Below are 22,317 nucleotides of genomic sequence, written 5' to 3'. Positions count from 1 at the left end.
AAGCGGACAGTGCCGTGCTTGGATGCAAACCGGTGCCCACAGGACACGATCCGAGCAACTCGGGAGACAGGGCAACATGAGTCGGGACATGATCGTGGTATTGCACACAAGAAGACAGAGAGAGGCGCTTCGATCTTTTATGGAGATGCCACGCGGTCCCATGAGAGTCCAGGCATCGTGTCAACAGATGCGCCAGGGCCTTTGGTTCGTCGAGACCGACCACCCACAGACCACCAATCGATCGTGTCGAGCCCCAGTTACGAGGATTCGCCCGGTCGTCCGGTGTTGGATGTAACGCTTTCGGCTGACTGGGCGTGCTCCGAGTTGGCCACAGACATCTCGTCGCCCTGCTGAGAGAGAGGCGGAGGAGGAGGATGGGAGGCACCGTTGGGCGGGTAGGGCTGGTGCTGGCCGTGATGTGGCCCGCCGGCGTGATGCGGATGCATGTGGGCGCCAGCAGAGTGCGCGGGGTCGGGTCCGGGCCCGGGAATCCAGCCATTCGGAGGGGGCATCATCATTTGCGGCGGTGGCTGCGGGAACTGGCCCACCATCTCGGGGATGTACGCGCCCATGCCCGGGTTGGTGTGCGCCGGTGCGCCCTTGGGATATCGGATCATGTTTGGCGGGTTGGGCATCATCCCAGGCGGATACGGCGCTCCGGGGGGAATCGGAGCAAAGTACTGTCGGTCGGGGTCGGGCAGAATCGCGGCAATTTGCGGTGAGTGTTGCGCGCAGAGTGCCCGATCAAACGGGAAGGCAGCCATGCGGCTGTGTTCGAGCGACACCGATTTGCAACATGGCTGAGTAGATGCTGGTTCGGCCCAGCGACGACACAATCCAAACTCACCGGAAGATACGCAGGAACAGCGGGTCCAGGGGGAGCTCCCGTAATTGGCGGTGTCATGCCGGGCACAAACGGAGGACGCGGGTGCATCATAGGCTGCACGATTGCCGCACGCAAAACACAATCGAGAATTGGGAAGGGGTCAGAACATCGTGATGGAAGACTCTGGCTCTGCAGTCGCAAGTGAAAGCACCGATACTTACTCGATAGTAGGGATTCATGGCATAGTACCCATAGTCGCCAGGCGGAGGATACATCACCGCACCTGAGTCAGGGTCGTAAGTAGGGGCGGGCACGGCTGTAAAGAGCAAATACGTCAGCCACCACGCCAAGGAAAGGGGCAGGATCGTGTTGGCGTGTCGTGGTGCCCAGCGGCTGACATTGAGATATGCCCGATCTCGTCTGCAAAGATATCGTACCATTGTGGCCCTTGTTGTAGTGAGATCCACCTTTGTTGTTGTACTTGGATTTGGAAAAGTTCTTTGGACGGGGCTCATACGAGTGCTGTGCGGCGCGGTGTGGTGCGGGCAGGCGAGGGGAGGGGAGGGGATCAGCCAGACTTGCCAGACAGGCAACACTTGTCCGTTCACAGCAAAGGCACGCATACCTTCTCATTGTGGGTGGCAGACACTTCTGATGTGGGAGGAGAGGAAGCGACCTGGAGAGCGCGGTGCAGGGAAGGATTGGGTTTCGTCTCGATGTGAGTCACTGCCAGCAGCATCTAGAGAAAGATCCATTGGACACGCTAATGGGTCGGCATCGACCAGATGCACTCACCGGGTTTGGTTCGGACGGAGCGCTTGGAGTGAACTCGAGAGCTGAGACGTTGAACTTGAAACCCTTGGCCTTGAGTGCATTGGCTCCGGCCGAGCTTGAGGCAGCAGCAGCAGCAGCAGCAGCAGCGGCGACGGCAGGGGCTGGAGTCTCTGGGCTGGCACTCTCAGCGGCCGAGGTCGAGTCGCTGCTCGAGACGGGCTTGCGCTCGCTGGCGTCTCCGGAGACCGACAGAGCCTTCTGAGGCAACGTGACGGTGGGACTCGTGGACTTTTCAGAGAGAGACGACTTCTTCTTGGAGGCAGAGCTAGACGGCGAGGCCGAAGCTGACAGCTTGGCAGCCTTGACAGCCTCAGCCGGGGCTTTGGCAGCGTCCTTCTCGACTTTCGCTGGCTCATCGCTCTTATCCTTGTGCTCATCCTCATCCTTCTCCTTCTCCTTGTCCTTGTTCAAGATTTCCACCAGATCTTTGGGAACAGGTGAGTTGAGCTGCACGGCCGGAGCAACGAGTCCAGTATTAGCCCGCGAGCACACGACCACGGCCAGAAATACACAGACAGGCAGGCACGGCGCTCCATTGGAGTTGGTGGCTGCAGTACTACCTTGAAGTTGGCGCTGAAGACCTTGAACTCCTGGATGATGCCATCCTTTTCCTTCTTATTCAGCATCTGCTTCTTCATCAACAGTTGCTGTTTTTCTCGGTTGGCAAACTCCTTAAAGTCTTTGAGAATGATTGCCTCGGTCGGAGGAAGGTAGCCTTTGCCCATTTGCTCGATCGAGATCTTTATCCCACAGCCGATCAGTGAACACAAGGCCGAATGGCTCGTTAGACGACAAGCAAGACGAGGCTGCAGTCGGCAGGCCAAATCTATGCCATAATATACCTTTGTCGCCAGCAAGGGAGGCGCATCTTTGAGCTCGGACACGTCCCTGGGCTTGGGCAGGCCGGCGGGACTCGAGGAAGCAGGTGTGCTCTTGCCTTCGGTAGCTGGAGCGGCTTTAGCTGATTCCGCGCCAGGACGGGCGGTGCTGCTTGCCGTGGCAGAGGTCGCACTGGCATGAGTGGCTGGCGGGCTACCAGCAGCGGCTGAGCCCGACGATTCGGCCAGGGGCTTGTCCTTCGAGGCAGGAGGTCGCAGCCCACCTGCATGCAGATTGTGCTTCTGACGAACGTCGGGAGGCACATACTTTCCGGGCTGACGAACGAGCTCCGTCGAGCGATGGACACTCGAGAATCTGGCGCCCGCATCCAGAGCCGCAGAGTGAGTCTCGGTGCTTTCTGTCCAATATGCAAAAGGTTGGTAGAGAAGAGGATCCAAGAGCACTTACCGCTCCTCCTCGTCGGCGGTGACGCTTTCGGCCGTCTGGCCACGCTCCTCTTGCACATGGATGTTGGAACTGGTGCTCTGGATACCGCGACGTGAGGCACGACAAAGTTTCAAGGATTCAAGGATCCGGGCGCTCGTCAGCAGAGCCTGGGAACCGCAGCACGAGCAGGAGGATCCAGAACACCAAGGGTGGACGCATGCGAGCATACATTCGATTCGGCCGCAAACGCCAGGTCGGACATGTCTCGCGTTCGCCTGTCGGACCAAGGTGCCGACGGACTGCCACGAATGCGACCCCGGCTCGATCGATACACACCTTCTCGATCTCATTGGCGATCCGGGCAGCATGTGCTTCCTTGAGGTCAAATCCGGGAGCATTTCGGTCCAGGGCCGTGGTATACATGTCCATTTCAAAGTCGGTGGTGACGCCAAAGAGCTTCTCGTTGGCAGCAAACTGATCCCAGGCGCCCATGCCGTTGGAGAGAGCCAGGCTGTCTTCGAGACCCTCAAGAGCGGCGTCGCCGGTCTCGGCGGACCACCGAGTCAGCTCGCGCTCGCGGAGATCGCCGGCAAAGCCACTGATGCCGGTGTCAGTCCGGAAGGTATCGGACTCGTTCAGCTTATCGGTAGTGGTGGTCTCGACAGCAAGGGCGGACATGGACAAAAAGTCCTTGGGCGGAATAATAAGCTCCTTGATCAAAGGGTTGGTGTTGGTCTTGCCGGGGACAAGATTGGGAGCGTGCAGGCGGGCCATCTTCAGAACGACGCCAAAGTCGCCCGATGTGTTGGCGCCGTGCAGGATGCCCTCGTACGTTGTGCCGCACCGGGTGACGACCTCAACTTTCATTCCCTATGGCGGTGCAGAAGAGCCCGTGAGCCAGGATTGCAACAAGCCACCATCCAAATCTGCGGCACAGATCGTCCGATTGCGCATCTCATGATCAGAGGGATGCGGCAGCGCCCGCTCCATGAGGTCGGATATGGCTGAGCCTGTGCAAGGACAAGCTCGATATGCGGTGTGCTATGTGATAGGGCAACAGCGCCTCCTCTCGGTCAATCGAGGCCAGCGAGCGGATATGGCCTGGAGCCGGCACCCACAGCGCCACTGGTCTCGGTCAGGAATTTGGAGTCCCAGCCCGCCCGCCACACGCCACCGATGGCTTACAGTCATGTTCATCAACACAAAGAGCAGTCTGGAGTGGTCCTCGCTGATGATTTCGGATGTACTCGACGATGTCGACAAGGCGTTTCGAGAGTCGTTTGGCGTGGGGCTGTTCACGCGGGGTGATGATCCTTGGGCATTCCATTTTCCACGCCCATTTCTGCGGTACCAGAGGGAGGCGGCCGGGACAACGCGGGAGGGCAGAAGCGGAACATCACGGCGGTTTGGTCAGTTACTTCCGTAGCGACATCATTCATAGCATCGCGAGCGAGTGCCCGGCGTCATGACAGAGGGTTGGTGCACTGCGACACGATTTGATCGAACCTGCTGGCTGAAGCGGCGGAGGCATAGTCTCGTCGGTCGGGTCCATTCGAGTAGCCATTAGCGCGGCCACGATTGGCTCGGACAGGGTTGGGCCCAGAGGATCCATTGCTAAGGTGCGATCGCATGGCTGGGCTCTCGACATTTTGATTCGAAGTCGACACCGGGGCGGGAGGGGTGGTGGCCTTTGTTTTGCTCATGGCGAAAGGAGCTTGGGCAGTGGCGTCGAAAAGGTAGAGGAGCGCAAGCGGAAGAGAGGCCGAGTCGAGTAGTGCAGGCAGTGCTTGGAGTCAATGATGAGTCCAAGTAATAGCTGAGAAATGCGTTTCAAAGTGAGAACAGCGACGGACGGCGATGGGGCAGACGAATCAAAGTAGTGAACGTGAGCAATTATGGAAATGTGGGACGACAGTGGCAGGAAGTGGAAGGCTCCGAGAGGTATAATCGACGTGCAACGCAGTTATGGAGCAACGGGAGAGAAACCGAGTCAAGTATCGGGAATGGCAGCCAAGACAGACGGGAGGGTTATCTTGGAGAGCAAGCGACGGGGTTCAAGTAAACACGGTGGATCGGGATGGATGAGCCAAGCAAGCTGGAGGGATGCTTGGGCAGAGCGGATATCCCAGACGGCAGAGGGCGAGTTGTGAAGGAGGGAGGGAGGGAGGGGGAGGCAGATCCACAGATCGGCGGCAGGACGGATGCGGCAGGCAGCACTCTTGTTCTGAAGGCAGGAGGACCAGGCGGCGACGGAATCCAGAGCCGAATCGACGAACTTGGGCTCGGCGCTGGACCTTGGTGTCGAGGAGCAGTCCTGGTTTGTGTGGGCGACCGAGAGCAGCCGAGAGCAGCCGAGGGCAGCCGAGAAGAGCCGAGAGCAGCCGAGAGGCGGCCGACACGCCTTGTCCGGCCGCTTGCCTGTTTTGGGCAGGCGATCTGCAACCCTAGCGACGCGCCAGGCGGCCAGCCCTAGCAGCAGCCGCTACCCTAACGATGCGTCGATTGGTCGCGGCCAAACAATTTTTTTTGTGGCTGCTGGATCGGCTGCTGGATCGGCTGTTGCATCGCCTGCTGCATCGCCTGTTGCATCGCCTGCTGGATATTGCACCAGTGTGACTAGCGATCGCATTGATACTACCGGCGCGGAGGAGCAGACTCGCATCTTGCGCCATCTTCATCGAGTGAGCAGCGCTTGCCAGCCCCTTTCTCGTATCCGCCATGACCAAGCGAAAGCGCGGAAGCAGCAGCACCTTCGTCGGCGGAAGCTCGCTCGAAGCCTCGCTCGAGCGGCGGCTCGTCCCCATGGTCCTGCAGTATCAGGAGCAGGTCCAGTCCGATGGTGATGCTTCTGGATCCAAGCCATCGGCGCGGAACCCAAAGTTCGACACCGAAGCCATCCTGCAGTTTGTGGTGCAGAAAGACCGCTCGCTCCAACGCAAAGGCGAGAGGATCCTGAGAAAGGCGATCGAAGGAGGTATCTATCGTGGCATAGACCGAGAGTCCGTCTGCTGGAGCTTAACCAAGAACATTATCGGCGCCAGCGCCGTTGGACTTGATGGCATCGGCGTGTACTGCGAAGGAACTCGGCGAATATCCTGTCGCCGTGCGCACATGGAACTGATCCCGCGGCCGCACTGCTCCTTTGGTCTCTCGATTCCGGGCGATACCGCCGTGACCAGCATGCGACCACATCAAAAAGAACAGTGTAGAGTCAGCGTCTGGGAACCAAGACGAAGCGGACGAACACTCCAACGAATCGGAGGGCAACGAGGTCGACTCGGATTTGGAGGTCGATCCCAGTGTGCGCCTTGTCGAGGTCAAGGTTAGTACAGCCTTTTGCCCCTCAACGCACCCACCCGACTCGCTCACTGGTTCACGGCCGACCTAACCGGATGCATGTGTGGACAAGCCCGGCTCCATCGGTGGGACTGATGACCCGTCCCGCGGTGTTGGTGCACCAGTCTGGGTTTGGTCGCCAGGGAACCTTGGTACTTGTGTGCTCACACTCGACTCCATTTCTCCAGGACACCAACTTCCTGAATCGTTCTCTGGCAAATTTGTATCAGAAAAAGGACTCGTCGTCCTCACCCGCGCCAGCGGGCAGCCAAGCCGAAGCCCCGGATGTCGGAGAGGCTTCGACCCCGACCGCCAACACCGCGCCGGCAGATTCAGCAGAGACACCCAAACCCGAGGCTGTGGCATTGGACGACAAAAAGACCAAACGGAGCAAGGCAGAGAAGGAGGAGCGCAAGCCAAAAAAGGTCAAGGAAACCGGTAGGTAGTCGGCCCGGCTTGTGTCGAGATGGCTCGCAATTCACTGCTCGCCACCCCGTTCGACTAGGCCTACTCACCAGACCGGCTGCGGTACTTCCAGCTAGCTCCAAATGGCCCACACCCACCAAGAGACTCAGCGATCTGGGCGGCATCGACCACTGCATCGAGGTGCGTATGGCTACGACGGCACAAGTATTTGCGCTTGGGGGGGGGAATCACATCTCTGTCACGGATGGAGAGACGGTGCATCGGGCTGACACCATGTGTTCCATCTTGCCTGCAGGAAGTGCTCCAACTGATCGGAATGCCGCTGAAACACCCTGAGATCTACCTCCATCTCGGTATCCAGCCGCCACGGTACGGACTGCACTCGTCGGAGTGCCACCGCATCTCCTCAGACCCACTACCATCATCACAGTCTGACTCGGATTTTTCTCCAATGCAGGGGCATCTTGCTGCATGGCCCACCCGGGTGCGGCAAAACCCTGCTCGCGAATGCGATTGCGGGAGTAAGTCAAAAGTCGGTGCACGATCGCCCTGCCTTCGGGTTCACTTCCAACCAGCAGCTCAGCCCACTGATCCAGTATCGACGCGCATGCGTGTCCTCTAGGAAGCCGCCGTTCCGTTCGTGAGCATCTCCGCGCCATCGGTGGTGTCGGGCATGTCGGGCGAGTCCGAGAAGAAGATTCGCGAAGTATTCGAGGAGGCCAAGGTCAGTGTGCGCCAAGTGATGCCGGTCCCATGGCGATCTTCTGTGGAACCTCCCTTGCTATTCATGCTGCGATTTGCAACTGAATCTGTGTCGGACATGCATGTCCTGGATCGACAGGAACTGGCTCCGTGCCTTCTCTTTATCGATGAGATTGATGCAATCACTCCGAAGCGCGAGACTGCCCAGCGCGAAATGGAGCGACGCATCGTTGCCCAGCTTCTCACCTGCATGGACGGTAAGATGTCGGCCTGCGTATCCTGGTGCAAGGACGGTCTGAGAATAGACCACACCAGGAGCTGTGCTAACGCTGTGCTCGGCGATGCCACATGTCTTGACGCTGTCGCTCTCGATCCACCGCGGCGCCGTTCCCACGTCCAGATCTGTCCCTGGAAAAGACCAACAACAAACCTGTGCTCATCATCGGCGCCACCAACCGACCGGACGCCCTGGATCCCGCCCTGCGGCGAGCTGGCCGCTTCGACCGAGAGATCAGCATGGGCGTCCCTGACGAGGACGGGCGAACAAAGTACGAGTCTGGCATCTCAACGATGGAGAGTGCATCTGTTGGATGTGTCTTGGAGCGACGATACCCCAGTCGGCTGGCGCAACACTTGCGCTGGATCGGGACTTGATGCTAACAGCGATACCTTGGGGGAACACTTGGGGGAACAGGATTCTCGAGAAGCTCTGCAGCAAGCTGAGACTCGCCGGCGACCTCGACTGCAGGAAGCTCGCCAAGCTGACGCCTGGATTTGTTGGAGCCGATCTCAATGCCCTGACAGCCGAGGCCGGTGCTGTCGCCGTCAAGCGCATATTCCACGAGATTCGAAATGTCTCGGCCGACACTCCCGGAGATGCCGATCTGGAGATGCAAGACGCAGAGGGCGACTCTGCCAAGCTCACGGCGGGCATTCACTCGGTCGTGACGGGCCATAGCTCCATCTCGGACTTTCTCGATGCGCGGCCGACGCCCCTGACTGAAGACGAGCTCGAGCCCTTGTGCATCACGCTGGACGACTTTTTGGCTGCCGTCAAGCAGGTGCAGCCCTCGGCCAAGCGAGAGGGCTTTGCGACGGTTCCAGATGTCTCCTGGGACGACATTGGCGCCCTCGAACTGGTGAGGCAGGAGCTGCGGATGGCCGTTGTCGAGCCCGTCAAGCACCCGGATCTGTTCCTTCGCGTGGGCATCACATCCCCGATGGGCGTGCTGCTCTACGGCCCGCCAGGGTGCGGCAAGACACTTCTCGCCAAGGCCGTCGCCAACGAAAGCCAGTGCAACTTTATCTCTGTCAAGGGGCCCGAGCTTTTGAATAAGGTATGTGGTGGTGTCCCGATCTCTATCTTGATGGCGACCGTTGCGGCTCGCAGCGTTGTATCCTGATGGTGCACGGATCAAAGTAGATCGATTCTGGGATATAGTTGGTGGGCTTGATCGACCAACTCATCGACCAACGCATCGACCAGCACGGCAACGGGCACGTTGACCGATCTGGCGATTGTTACTGAGGAGCATCGCAGCCGTTGCCTGTGCTTACTCGGTGCTCTGTGGTTACTTTAGTATGTCGGCGAAAGCGAGCGATCCGTTCGACAAGTTTTTGCCCGAGCAGCAGCCTCTGCGCCGTGTGTCATCTTCTTTGACGAGCTCGATGCGCTGTGTCCCGCACGATCAAACGACGCCGACTCGCAGTCGTCCTCACGACTGGTCAACACTCTGCTGACAGAGATGGATGGCATGCAAGGGCGCAAACAGGTTTTTGTCCTGGCCGCCACCAATCGGCCGGACATGATCGACCCTGCGATGCTGCGTCCAGGCCGCCTCGACAAGGCCCTCTATGTCGACCTGCCGAACCCGCAGGAGCGGCTGGATATCCTCAAGACGATCACCCGCAAGACCCCGCTCAAGGACGTCGATCTGGCCCTGATTGCTACGGACCCGCGGTGCGATGGACTGAGCGGCGCCGATCTGTCGTCGTTGGTGCGGGAGGCTGCCATTGCGGCGCTCCGGGCCTCTCTCTTTCGAGACGGCACACTTAGCGTCGAGTCGGATTCAAATGCCGAGCTCTGGGTCACCCGACGTGAGTTTGATGTGGCCTTTGCCAAGGTCTCGCCGTCGGTCTCGAAGAAGGTAAGAGCGTCCCCCCAGCGAACAAAACCGGCGGGATGCTGCCATCCAATCGGATCGGCCGGCAAGGCGGACTAGCCCTGTGGAGCGAGATCGCCTTTAGATCGCTTGATTGATGTGCTGACGACATCTGATTTGCGACTGCAGGACCAGAAGCGGTATCAACTCCTCAAGGTCAAGTTTGGAAATGCCGCACATGCACAGGGCGACTCGGATGCGGGCAACGAAACGACCCAGTGATTGTGTCGAGTTCGGGGAAGCAACATCCTAATACATCGCCGCACAAGGCTCTGAATACGAGAACACGAACGAGCAATGCGGACATGGGGATATGTTGGAACGACGGGCTCAGTGTATTGAGCGTTCCGAAGGCACACGATCAGGGATGTTGGACTTGGTCGGATGCAGCCTTGGAATTTGAGGATACGGATGCCGCCATGGCGTGACAGTCAGCGGCCCTCAGGCTTTGTAGTAGATCGTGGACGAGCAGTCTGGAGGGAGGAGGGGCAGTCAGAACCCAGATGGGGCCAAGCGAGGAGCCCAGCAGCGACACTGACGCCGGTTAGAACTGCGGCCAGGGCCAGGCCAGCACATCACTTACACTGGATGATCGTGGTGACAAAGTCGCCCTTCTCGATGCAGTCTCTGTACGAAATCTTGCGGTCGTCGAGAATCTTCTTGAGCTCCTTGACAGACTTGACTCGCAGCTCCTCGGCCGAGTCCTGGATCAGCGGCAAGGGCTCGGGCGCTCTCTGAGCACCAACGACGGCCTCGATCTGAGCCTCAAGCTCGGGCTCCATCGGATGGCCGCACCAGACAATGGTGTTCTGCGAGTCGACCAGGACGGCGAAGGGAATGCCCCGGGCACCCGAGGGCGCAAAGAGCTTGCGGCGAGCATTGAGCTGGGCGTCGATGGCAACGATGTAGCTCATGTCCGAGCCCTTCTGGCTGACGAACTGCTCAATCGCTCCCCGGTCCTGCTCGTCGGTGATGCCGACGATGGTGAGGCCGCGGGAGCGATATTTGCTGTGGAGCTCCGAGAGATGCTGTGGATCGAGTTAGATGACGGCACCGCTGGCTGGATCTCGCGGCGTCCCGGCTCATACTCTCGAACCAAACCACAGACTTACCGGAGTCACGTTGCGGCAGGGGCCGCACCTGGCGATGGAGGTGAGTCGGCCGATGTAGGGAAAATGTCGGGTGTGAGCTGGAGCGCCAATGACCAGGGTGGCTTCGATGGCCCCGAAGCCGGAGCGACAAGGCAAACTGGGCAGCAGGAGATCGGCGTGGACAGAGGCAACAAGTCTGGACAGGGCATATGGCTATGGGAATCGGGCTGCCGCACCATGTTGCCCAGAACTCGACCAAGACGGGGCCGGAAGGGGCAGAGGAGCCGATGGCGACGGGGCTGCCCTGGATCCAGGTCAGACCATCGATAACCGGGCACTTTGAACCAACGAGAGCGGACATGATGGCAGGGTGGACGAGGAAGACGGGGAAGATGGAGAGGATAGAGACGATGGAGAAGATGGAGAAGGCGAGGAAGATAGAGAGGAGCAGGGACGAGCTGGACGTGGCAGGGGCAACGGCGATTTGTCTTGCAAGCCATCCTCGACGGGACTGATACCCTCTGCCACAGCGGTTGCATCTGCAACATTGGTTTCCTCTGCCGCGTTGGTTGTGTCCGCCACAGTCACTTCATCTGCAGCCCTCGCAAACAGTATCGAGCAGACGGTCCCAAGCAGATCGAGTAGAAGCTCGAGCAGAAGACCGACGAGACAGGCTCGCCATGTGAAGGAGTGATGGGATCTGATGGGCATCTGAATCCGCCGTTGTCGGTGGCGAGATTCCCAACCGAATCCGCCCGCCGTCCGGCCAGCCAAGCGAGCCAAGACAAGTGGCATGGGCCAGGCTGCGCTGATGAGATGGGTTGCCGCATGGCCCGGGCAAACGACCCGGGGAATCCGGGGGTCTCGGAGGAAGTCAGGAAGCCCAGCACCAAGCCTGATTGATGAAATGCGACATATGCCGAGCGGCGGCGATGGCCTCGGGTGCTGGTTGCGAGGGGCCGGGCATGCCGACCGAGAGCGTCGCCGGCCAAGGCAACGGTATCGATCGATGCTGCGCCTGGGACTGGGCCGACACCGGCGGATATCGGCGGCCGATGCGGCATGATGCATAGCGCCGGCCGTGGGAGGGCCGTATCAGCAGCACGGTCGTATAGGCTGAATCGGAGACGTATAGGCTGAATGTGGCCGCCATATTGTTCTGGATATGATTCTGGCGCTCGGCTCCGTTCGAGGCGGAGGCGGTATCGATGACATCCATGACCCTCTCCTCGATATCCGGCCGCGGGCAGCACAGCGACAGAGGGAGGGGATCCGCGATTCTTCGTTCTCGATATCCAAAGTCCCATGCCCGGTGTGCTCCGTGCTCCGTGCTCCGTGCTCCGCGCATCTGGCTTTGGCGGTCGGGTGTCGTCTGGGGCGCTCACAGCGGACTCGAGACGATGGTGCCCATCTCACCTTGGATTCCAGATGGCAGAGCCGATGGGATCGGGCCGGCGCCTGGTATTCATATCCGCTGGCGATCGCGACTGGACTGGGCCTGGCAATCGGCCTGGCAATCGGCCTCCAGAGCACTCCTTTGCTTGGATGCGTTGGCTTTGGGCGCGTGAGCAGGTGGCGGTCGCTATCTCTGCCGTGCCAGAGGATGGAGGTGCCCCGCTGGCCACAGCACACAGCACATCGCAGCACATCGCAGCACATCGCAGCACATCGCAGCACATCGCAGCACATCGCAAAGCTCCAGAGGCAAGTGCGTTACAGCGACCAAGTGCCGCCCCCGCCGAGCACCAGCACAAGACCCAGGCCGATCGCACAACAAAGCGACAAACTCAGCCGGCCGCAGACACATGAAGAGCCAAGCGACGGCAGCAGGCTCATGCAGAGTCCGGTTGCACACGGCAAAGATAAGACGCGCGCGAGCGGCTGCTATCAGCGATAGAAGGCCGCAACATGGGCATGTACTGCCGTTGCCCTGTGGGACAGACGACAAGGCGGCTGCCACGAACGAGATAGCAGCAGGACTCATGCGACTCGAGGGTCTGCGGATCTGACGGGGTTGAAGGGGGGAGAAACCCCATCGAGAAGTAACCACCATCGACATGCAACCACCATCGACATGCAACACCATCGACATGCAACACCATCGACATGCAACACCGCCGACATGCAAACATCGTCGACATGCACCCACCTGCTGCTCTCGCCCTCACCTCGCCCGCCCTCGCCTGCCCTCGCGGTGGGCATCCTTTTGCGCTCCCAGCTTGTCCCCGCGGGTCACGCCGGCGCTGGAGCGCTGACTCTGCTCAAGTGACGCTCTCGCCAGGGCCGCCCTCGCCGCGGCCTCGCTGCTCCTCGTGCGCTTCTCGCCCCCGCCGAGACGCCCTCGCCTTGTGCGCCGCGGCCAAGGGGCAGCCACCCCGTGGCCGGCCGCGCTTGTTCGGTCGATTTCGGAACTGTCTCGTGTCGTTTATCTCCCGCTTGTCCCACCAAATCAGCAGATTATCTCAGGAGCGCTGGCCGATCGTACTATCTCCTATCCCATCCTGGCTATATAAGCGCCTGGCACCCGCTGCGTCTGCTGGTGAGTTTTTTCTACCTCGTCTCTGTGATTCTTGGAACAGCATTCCCCCCCAGCGCTCCGCGGCTGTGTTCGTCGATAGAGCAGCCCGTCGCCTTAATCTCGTAGCATCGATCCCCCCCCCGCGTCTTAGCCCAGAGCTTCTCCCGCACGAATATCCCGTTCGACTGTGCCGGCTATTTAAACCCCATCCAAAGCTTCCCTCTCACACATAGTCTTAATCCCGTCGAAGCAAAAGGTACGGCCGCTCCCTTCTGTCTTGACCCGCCGTTGGGGCGTGCCGTGGGAGCCAGCCGGGATGGGGCCGTTTCGCAATGGGGCGTGCGCCGCTTTGATCCCGGATCGACCAAGCGCCCTTGCATCCCGGCCGGTCGATCCACCACTCCCCGCTGCCTTGTCTGCTTGGTCTGTTTGCCTTCCACTCGGCCCGGTGTGGGATCATTGCGATCTCGCAATCCTCCCACCCGGACCTGGTGCCGGCGGCCCATGTGGCTGGCGATGACGGCGATGACTGGGCTGCATTGGGGAGAGGAGGGCGAGGCTGCAAACTGGCTGGATCGCCTCCATCCGTTTACCCCCCCCCCTGCTGTTTCCCGCGGCTTGCTAAAAGGCCGCTGTGGATCGCGATCACCCCTCATCTCCCTCATCCGATCGAGCCGTCGATCGCCGCTACTCTCTTGATATCCTCTCTCTGGCGAACCAGCCTCTGGATCAGCAGCGGCCCTTGCACTCTCGTTCCCATCAGTCCTTCTCTCACTCCTGGCGTTCAACCCCCACATCGCTCACACGCCGCTTTCCCTCGCTACTTTCGTCTGCAGATGTCTCCTGCTGAAACTTCCTCCTCATGGGCCGACGTTCTTCCGGCCTCTCAAGGTCTCTATAACCCCGAGCTCGAGAAAGACGCTTGCGGTGTCGGATTCGTCGTCCATGTGAAGGGACAGGCCTCCCACAAAATCGTCCGCGATGCCTCCTCACTGCTCTGCAATATGACCCACCGTGGTGCCGTCGGTGCTGATGTTAGAGACGGCGACGGTGCTGGTGCCATGTGCTCTATTCCCCACGAATTCCTCGCTGCCGAGGTAAGCAGCGCGGCTGGATAGTGGCTCAGGATGCATTCGCGCGGCTCTGGACGGGACAGGACTGGACCGGACTGAACGGTTGGCTTGACTCGACTTGATGCTCCGCTCGGGTGGCATCTGTGCTGATCCTCCCCTGCCGCTCTTTCCGATTTCCAGGTCAAGCAGCAGTTTGACGTCGAGCTCCCTGCTGCCGGCAGATACGCCGTCGGCAACGTTTACCTCAAGCCCGACGAGGTCGTTCTGCACGAGTCACAGCAGACCTTCAACGACATTGCTGTCTCGCTGGGCCTTCGCGTCCTGTGCTGGCGCCCCGTCCCCACCGACAACTCGATGCTGGGACCCTCCTCCAAATCCAAGGAGCCCGCCATCTACCAGCCCTTTGTCGTCCCCGAGTCGTCCTCGGAGGAGTTTGACCAGCAGCGCTTTGAGCGCCAGCTGTACTACCTGCGAAAGATGTCCACCCACGCCATCACCCTCCGCAAGTGGTTCTACATCTGCTCGCTCTCGAGCCGCAACATTGTCTACAAGGGACAGCTGTCGCCCTCGCAGGTCTACCAGTACTTCAAGGATCTGAACCACCCCGACTTCCAGGCCCACTTTTGTCTGGTCCACTCGCGCTTCTCCACCAACACCTTCCCCTCCTGGGACCGTGCCCAGCCCATGAGATGGTGTGCCCACAACGGTGAGTAGCCTGCGCTGTCCGCATCGCATTTCGCCGTCTTGCGTCGCATCGCATTGCATCGCATCGCATCGCATCGCATTGCATCACCCTGCATCCTGCATCGCCCAATCACCCCCCACTTCCCCACCCCGTCGCGCCCGCACTATCGGTTGGCTGCGCCCCTGCATCGCTGCCCCATGGTTGCACATACCTGCTGCGCGTGTGCCACATCACACCACGTGCCACCCCGCCACATCCCCGTGCTCACGCCCTCCACTCTCTCTCTGGCAGGCGAGATCAACACCCTGCGCGGCAACAAGAACTGGATGCGTGCCCGCGAGGGTGTCATGAAGTCGGACAACTTTGGCGACAAGATCGAGGCCCTCTACCCCATCGTCGAGGAGGGCGGCTCCGACTCGGCTGCCTTTGACAACGTCCTCGAGCTCCTCGTCATGAACGGCGTCATGTCCCTCCCCGAGGCCGTCATGATGATGGTCCCCGAAGCCTGGCAGAACCAGCCCAACATGGAGCCCGAGAAGCGCGCCTTCTACGAGTGGGCTGCCTGCCTGATGGAGCCCTGGGATGGCCCCGCGCTCTTCACCTTCTCCGATGGCCGCTACGTCGGTGCCTGCCTCGATCGCAACGGCCTGCGCCCCTGCCGCTACTACACCACCGAGGACGACATCATGATCTGCGCTTCCGAGGTCGGCACCATCAACGTCGACCCCGCCACCATCACCGCCAAGGGCCGTCTGCAGCCCGGCCGCATGCTGCTCGTCGACACCGAGCAGGGCCGCATCGTCGACGACAACGAGCTCAAGATGGAGATCTGCGCCCAGAAACCCTTCGCCAACTGGATCACCGAGAACATGATCCGCCTCGACGACGTCCGCGCCTGGGCCAAGGAGAACGGCCTGTACACACGCGCTCCCCTCGACGAGGCCAAGATCTTTGAGGACAAGAAGCTGCTTGCCTTTGGCTTCAGTCTCGAGCAGCTCAACATGATCATCAGCCCCATGGTCAACGACGGCAAGGAGGCTCTTGGCTCCATGGGCAAGGACACCCCTCTTGCCTGTCTCTCGCGCCAGTCCCGCGTCGTCTACGACTACTTCCGCCAGCTCTTTGCCCAGGTCACCAACCCGCCCATCGACCCCATCCGCGAGGAGATTGTCATGTCCCTGGCCTGCTACGTCGGCCCCGAGGGCAACATCCTCGAGATGGAGCCCGGCCAGTGCCACCGCCTGCTGCTGCCCTCGCCCATCCTCTCCATCGAGGACCTCAGCGCCATCAAGAGCATCTCGCAGTTCAAGCCCAACTGGTCCGTCCAGACCATCGACATCACCTACCCCAAGGAGCTCGGCGTCGATGGCTACACCCAGACCCTCGACCGCGTCTGCGCCGAGGTCTCGCAGGCCATTGCCGACGGCCACAAGATTGCCATCCTCTCCGATGCCAATATCAGCGAATCGCGTGTCGCCATCTCGACCGTGATTGCCATGGGCGGCGTCCACCACTACCTCGTCAAGAACAAGCAGCGCTCCAAGATTGCTCTTGTCTGCGAGACGGGCGAGGCCCGCGAGGTCCACCACTTCTGTGTCCTCCTCGGCTACGGTGCCGACGCCATCTGCCCCTACCTGGCCTTTGACTCGATGCTCAAGCTCAAGCGTGAGGGTGCCTTCAAGGGCGACATGACCCCCGAGAAGATTGTTTACAACTTCATCAAGGCCAGCAACGACGGCATCAAGAAGGTCATGTCCAAGATGGGTATCTCGACCCTGGCCAGTTACAAGGGCGCCCAGATCTTTGAGGCCCTCGGTATCGACGGCTCCGTGGTCGATCGCTGCTTTGCCGGCACAGCCTCGCGCATCAAGGGTGTCGGTTTTGACGTCCTCGCCAAGGATGCTCTGTCCTTCCACGAGACCGCCTGGCCCGTCCGCGAAACCGTCTCCGTCGAGGTCCTCCCCGAGTCGGGCGACTACCACTGGCGCGACAACGGCGAGGCCCACATCAACGACCCCGTCACCATCGGCAACGTCCAGGACGCCGTCCGCCGCAAGAACAACCACGCCTACGAGACCTACTCGCGCCAGGCGTACGAGCAGATCAAGAACTGCACCCTGCGCGGCATGCTCGACTTCAACTTTGACAATGCCAAGCCCGTCCCCATCGACGAGGTCGAGTCCTGGACCGAGATCGTCAAGCGCTTCTGCACGGGCGCCATGTCCTACGGCTCCATCTCGATGGAGGCCCACTCTGCCCTCGCCATCGCCATGAACAAGCTCGGCGGCAAGAGCAACACCGGCGAGGGTGGCGAGGACCCCGCCCGCTCCACTCCCCTGGCCAACGGCGACTCGATGCGCTCGGCCATCAAGCAGGTTGCCTCGGGCCGTTTCGGTGTCACCAGCTACTACCTGTCGGATGCCGACGAGCTCCAGATCAAGATGGCCCAGGGCGCCAAGCCCGGAGAGGGCGGTGAGCTTCCCGGCTACAAGGTCACTGGCGGCATTGCCAAGACCCGCAAGTCCACCCCCGGCGTCGGTCTGATCTCGCCCCCTCCCCACCACGACATCTACTCGATCGAGGATCTCAAGCAGCTCATCTACGATCTCAAATGCTCGAACCCGGTTGCCCGCATCAGTGTCAAGCTCGTCTCTGAGGTCGGTGTCGGTATCATTGCCTCGGGTGTCGCCAAGGCCAAGGCTGACCACATCCTCATCTCGGGCCACGACGGTGGCACGGGTGCCTCGCGCTGGACCGGTATCAACTACGCCGGTCTGCCCTGGGAGCTCGGTCTTGCCGAGACCCACCAGACCCTGGTCCTCAACGATCTGCGTGGCCGCATCTGCCTCCAGACCGATGGTCAAATCAAGACCGGCCGCGATGTTGCCATTGCCTGTCTGCTCGGCGCCGAGGAGTGGGGCTTTGCCACCACGCCCCTCATTGCCCTGGGCTGCACCATGATGCGCAAGTGCCACCTCAACACCTGCCCCGTCGGCATTGCCACCCAGGATCCCGAGCTCCGCGCCAAGTTTGCCGGCAAGCCCGAGGACGTCATCAACTTCTTCTACTACGTCGCCGAGGAGTGCCGCACCATCATGGCCCAGCTCGGCTTCCGCACCATCAACGAGATGGTTGGCCGCGCCGACATGCTCAAGGTCAACAACGTCCTCAAGAACCCCAAGACCAACAACCTCGACCTCTCGCCCATCCTCACCCCGGCCTTCAGCCTCCGCCCCGGAGCGGCCACCTTCAAGGTCAAGGAGCAGGACCATCTGCTGTACAAGCGCGTCGACAACCGCCTGATCGAGCAGGCCACCCCCGCCCTGCAGGAGCAGAAGGCTGTCCAGCTCGTCGACAAGGTCGTCAACACCGACCGTGCCTTTGGCGCCACCCTCAGCTACCACGTCTCCAAGAACTTTGGCGAGGACGGCCTGCCCGACGGCACCATCCACATCAAGCTGACTGGCTCTGCCGGCCAGTCCTTTGGCGCCTTCATGGCCAAGGGTATCACCATGGAGCTCGAGGGCGATGCCAACGACTATGTCGGCAAGGGTCTCTCGGGTGGCCAGGTCGTTGTCTACCCTCCCAAGGTCTCCAAGTTCAAGAACGAGGAGAACGTCATTGTCGGCAACGTCTGCCTGTACGGCGCCACCTCGGGCCGCGCCTTCTTCAGCGGTATCGCTGCCGAGCGCTTCTGTGTCCGCAACTCGGGTGCCACTGCCGTCGTCGAGGGCTGCGGTGACCACGGTTGCGAGTACATGACCGGCGGCTACGCCGTCATCCTCGGCAAGACCGGCCGCAACTTTGCTGCCGGTATGAGCGGTGGTATTGCCTACGTCCTCGATCTGGACGGTACCTTCCGCAGCCGCTGCAACCCCGAGCTCGTCGACCTCGACTACGTCACCGAGCAGGAGGACATTGAGCACCTCCACAACCTCATTGACGACCACCGCACCCTCACCGGCTCCAATATCGCCACCAAGGTCATCAACAACTGGGAGACCATCCTGCCCAAGTTTGTCAAGGTCTTCCCCCGCGACTACAAGGCTGTGCTGCTCAAGGCCAAGGCCGAGGCTGCTGCTGCTGCCGCCGCCGCTGTCGAGCCCGTCGAGCCCGCTCCTCAGCCACAGAAGGCCGAGCCCGCCATCCTCGACATTGAGGACGGTGCCGTTGACGAGGCCATGGCCAAGAAGCGCATCGAGAACGTCGACAAGGTCCGCGGCTTCAAGCTGTACAAGCGCCAGGGCGACCACTACCGCAACGCTCGCATGCGCGTCAAGGACTACAAGGAGATCAACGCCCGCCTGAACCCCGACGAGCTCAAGGTCCAGGCCGCCCGCTGCATGGACTGCGGTGTGCCCTTCTGCCAGTCCGACAACGGCTGCCCCATCAGCAACGTCATCCCCAAGTGGAACGACCTCGTCTTCAAGGACAACTGGAAGGAGGCCCTTGCCCGTCTGCTCTTGACCAACAACTTCCCCGAGTTCACCGGCCGCGTCTGCCCCGCCCCCTGCGAGGGTGCCTGTGTCCTCGGCATCAACGAGCTGCCCGTGTCGATCAAGTCGATCGAGTGCGCCATCATCGACCGCGGCTTCGAGGAGGGCTGGATCGTGCCCAACCCGCCTGCCGTCCGCACTGGCATGAAGGTTGCTATCGTTGGCTCTGGCCCCGCCGGCCTTGCCGCCGCCGACCAGCTCAACAAGGCTGGCCACTTGGTCACCGTCTACGAGCGCAACGACCGCATCGGCGGTCTCCTCATGTACGGCATCCCCAACATGAAGCTCGACAAGAAGATTGTCCAGCGCCGTGTTGATCTGCTCGCTGCCGAGGGTGTCAACTTTGTCACCGGCGCCCACGTCGGCAAGGACGTTGACGCCCTGACCATCCAGAGCGAGAACGATGCCATCCTGCTCGCCACCGGCGCCACCTGGCCCCGCGACCTGCCCATCCCCGGCCGCAACCTCAACGGCATCCACTTTGCCATGGAGTTCCTGCAGAAGAACACCAAGTCGCTGCTCGACTCGGAGCTCACCGATGGCACTTACTTGAGCGCCAAGGGCAAGAAGGTCGTCGTCATTGGCGGCGGCGACACGGGCACGGATTGTATCGCCACCTCTCTTCGCCATGGTAAGTTAGTCGTCGGTCGATTCAGCAGAGTCTGTCGGCCGAGCCGAATACGAACGGCGATGCTTGAACGCCTGTGCTTACACAACCTATGACTCTTCTCTTGCTCGCTCGCTCAGGCGCCACCTCCATCGTCAACTTTGAGCTGCTGCCCCAGCCCACGACCTTCCGTGGCAAGGAGAACCCCTGGCCCCAGTACCCTCGTGTCTTCAAGGTCGACTACGGCCACGCCGAGGTGCAGATGATCCACGGCAAGGACCCCCGTGAGTACTGCGTCCTGTCCAAGGAGTTCATCTCGGACGGCAAGGGCAACATCAAGGGCATCAAGACTGTCCGTGTTGAGTGGACCAAGAACGAGAAGGGCCAGTGGAGCATGCAGGAGATCCGCGGCTCCGAGACCTTCTTCGAGGCCGACCTCGTGCTGCTCGCCATGGGCTTCATGGGCCCCGAGAACGAGGTCATCAAGCAGCTCAGCGTCAAGCAGGACGGCCGCACCAACATCGAGACCCCGAAGGGCAAGTACAGCACCACCGTTCCCGGTGTCTATGCCGCCGGTGACTGCCGCCGCGGCCAGAGCTTGATCGTCTGGGGCATCAACGAAGGCCGACAGGCTGCCCGCGAGATCGACATTGATCTCATGGGCGGAACCCGCCTGCCTGTCACCGGAGGCATGCAGAAGCGCCTCGAGTAAGGAGGCGGCGGGCCATCACCGCATCCTCCTTTCTCCCCCCCCCTCATCCCTGTCCCCTTTCTGCTTTTGTGCTCTTCCTGTTCTCACGGCCTTTCTTTGTCCATCTTCGCATTCCCTGGCGCTTTATGCCACTACTGTTTTTGACTGCACTCGCTTGCTTGGGCACTCGCCTCCACCTCCATCTGCTCGGCAGTGCCTCTGATGCTGCCGGTGGCCCTCGGGCACAGCCGCGACTGCAAATGTAAATACCAATACACTTTATTCAGAAAAAAACGGGACACCACAGCCGCTTCCATGAACATGTAGTATGTGCTGTGCTTGCGTCAAGCAAAGCCACAAGAAATAAAACAGATCACTTTGGCAGCCTCCGAGTGAAGACCGCCGGTCGCTCTCCGATCTCCACAATCGACCTGCATGCTGTGATCATGTTGCGCGCCGCATTGACGTCGCGATTCCACACTGTCCGGCAGCTGGGATTCTTGCAGCTCCTGACAAAGTGGGAATTCGCAACATTGGGCGAATCGAGTCCTTCCAATCGAACTGGCTCCAGGCACTTGGAGCGCACTTGCGAGGTGTTGAACTCGTTCGTCGAGGCCACCTTGACGCTTCCATGAGGGTGATTGGGACGGCGTCGGTGGTGCTCGAATTGCTCAAAGTACCGCTGCCTCCGAGGGCTGGATGCATAGCCCTTGCCTTGACGCCATGACGCATTGCCAAAGGCGATCACCACATCGGTCCGTATCGGGGCGTGCTTCAGGACGGCCTTGCACATCCTGTCGACGGCCACTTGGCGTCTCCTGTGGTCCGTGAAGCGATGGTGACGGGCCTTCTTGCCAAGGTGGAAGTCGAGCTGCACTCGTAGCTCCGGTCGCAGGACATGGGTGAGATGGACCTTGAAAGCCTCCGAGGACGACACCTTGGGCGAGGGAGTGGTCGACATCCAGGTCTCGATGTCGAGTTGCTTCTTCTTGGCGTTATGCCAGTCGGTGTTGGACGTATGGCCACACATTTGCTGGTAGTGGCCATTGGAGAATGAGACCACCTCGTCTTGGTGGCCTGGTGCTTGGATGACCGCCGTGAAGATGGAGCCGACTCCAGGATCGATGCCAATCCAAGTGGTGCGTTCGGGGTCTGGGTCGCCGATGTGGGCCTGGATACGCTGCTCGGCAGTCGGAGGAGGCTCGATGGTCTCGGTGTGATCGGTTCGAGGCAGAAACTTGACGAGACCGATGGTGCATCCAATTCCATCGGTACTGATCTCGTAGTTGAACAGTTTCTTGTTCACGTCCCGCTCTTGGAAGAGGGAACTACGCAGCTTGAAGCAACTGCGCCAGAGACGATCCTGGTTGTTGATGCCGTCCTCACCTTCATCCTTGAGCTTGTCCCGGGTGAGTCCAAGGCGCTTCTTTGGACCAAGGAGCTCCCAGAGTGCGACCGTGTCGATCTTGACATACTTGGCCGTGGCAGTGCATAGAGGAACTATCGTGCACACGGCCGGAGGAGTGTCGAGAGCGAGCTGCTTGAGTGCCCAGTTGATCCTGGATGCCAGCTTGTTGATCTTGGCCTTGGTGGTGCCGAGCTCA

General features: G+C 60.6%; 5 protein-coding genes across 5 annotated transcripts; 2 read left to right on the top strand and 3 right to left on the bottom strand.

Annotated features, from left to right (window-relative positions):
• Positions 1 to 257: 257 nt before the first annotated feature.
• Positions 258 to 4,629, bottom strand: BJ171DRAFT_576471 (uncharacterized protein; the record flags this gene model as incomplete). Its single annotated transcript, XM_053113754.1, has 13 exons — positions 258 to 680; positions 848 to 940; positions 1,048 to 1,142; positions 1,264 to 1,348; positions 1,452 to 1,502; positions 1,622 to 2,107; positions 2,221 to 2,400; positions 2,503 to 2,606; positions 2,697 to 2,854; positions 2,948 to 3,093; positions 3,263 to 3,796; positions 4,112 to 4,268; positions 4,433 to 4,629. The coding sequence occupies 13 exons, from the start codon at positions 4,627 to 4,629 to the stop codon at positions 258 to 260; spliced, it is 2,709 nt and encodes a 902-aa protein (XP_052971761.1).
• An 849-nt stretch (positions 4,630 to 5,478) lies between these two features.
• BJ171DRAFT_484742 (ribosome biogenesis ATPase RIX7) lies at positions 5,479 to 9,837 on the top strand. Its single transcript, XM_053109027.1, has 12 exons — positions 5,479 to 5,900; positions 6,106 to 6,248; positions 6,451 to 6,700; positions 6,801 to 6,868; positions 6,984 to 7,057; positions 7,146 to 7,209; positions 7,311 to 7,412; positions 7,530 to 7,647; positions 7,791 to 7,938; positions 8,085 to 8,727; positions 8,971 to 9,537; positions 9,682 to 9,837. The coding sequence occupies exons 1-12, from the start codon at positions 5,645 to 5,647 to the stop codon at positions 9,772 to 9,774; spliced, it is 2,526 nt and encodes an 841-aa protein (XP_052971760.1). The 5' UTR covers positions 5,479 to 5,644; the 3' UTR covers positions 9,775 to 9,837.
• Positions 9,678 to 11,004, bottom strand: BJ171DRAFT_608947 (thioredoxin-like protein; the record flags this gene model as incomplete). Its single annotated transcript, XM_053115243.1, has 4 exons — positions 9,678 to 10,025; positions 10,136 to 10,580; positions 10,665 to 10,692; positions 10,880 to 11,004. The coding sequence occupies 4 exons, from the start codon at positions 11,002 to 11,004 to the stop codon at positions 9,994 to 9,996; spliced, it is 630 nt and encodes a 209-aa protein (XP_052971759.1). The 3' UTR covers positions 9,678 to 9,993.
• Positions 11,005 to 11,100: 96 nt separating this feature from the next.
• On the bottom strand, positions 11,101 to 12,372 carry BJ171DRAFT_5713 (uncharacterized protein). The gene has a single exon (XM_053113675.1). The coding sequence runs from the start codon at positions 11,948 to 11,950 to the stop codon at positions 11,228 to 11,230; it is 723 nt and encodes a 240-aa protein (XP_052971758.1). The 5' UTR covers positions 11,951 to 12,372; the 3' UTR covers positions 11,101 to 11,227.
• Positions 12,373 to 13,556: 1,184 nt separating this feature from the next.
• Positions 13,557 to 21,076, top strand: BJ171DRAFT_436843 (uncharacterized protein). Its single transcript, XM_053107962.1, has 4 exons — positions 13,557 to 14,258; positions 14,415 to 14,940; positions 15,211 to 20,046; positions 20,163 to 21,076. The coding sequence occupies exons 1-4, from the start codon at positions 13,998 to 14,000 to the stop codon at positions 20,732 to 20,734; spliced, it is 6,195 nt and encodes a 2,064-aa protein (XP_052971757.1). The 5' UTR covers positions 13,557 to 13,997; the 3' UTR covers positions 20,735 to 21,076.
• The last annotated feature ends 1,241 nt before the right edge of the window (positions 21,077 to 22,317 follow it).

This window comes from Polychytrium aggregatum (assembly GCF_025602895.1).
Source record: "Polychytrium aggregatum strain JEL109 chromosome Unknown BJ171scaffold_1, whole genome shotgun sequence".
Lineage (NCBI taxonomy): Eukaryota > Fungi > Chytridiomycota > Chytridiomycetes > Polychytriales > Polychytrium > Polychytrium aggregatum.
The sequence above is the reverse complement of the archived record's forward strand: the minus strand, read 5'-3'. Positions and strand labels throughout refer to the sequence as shown.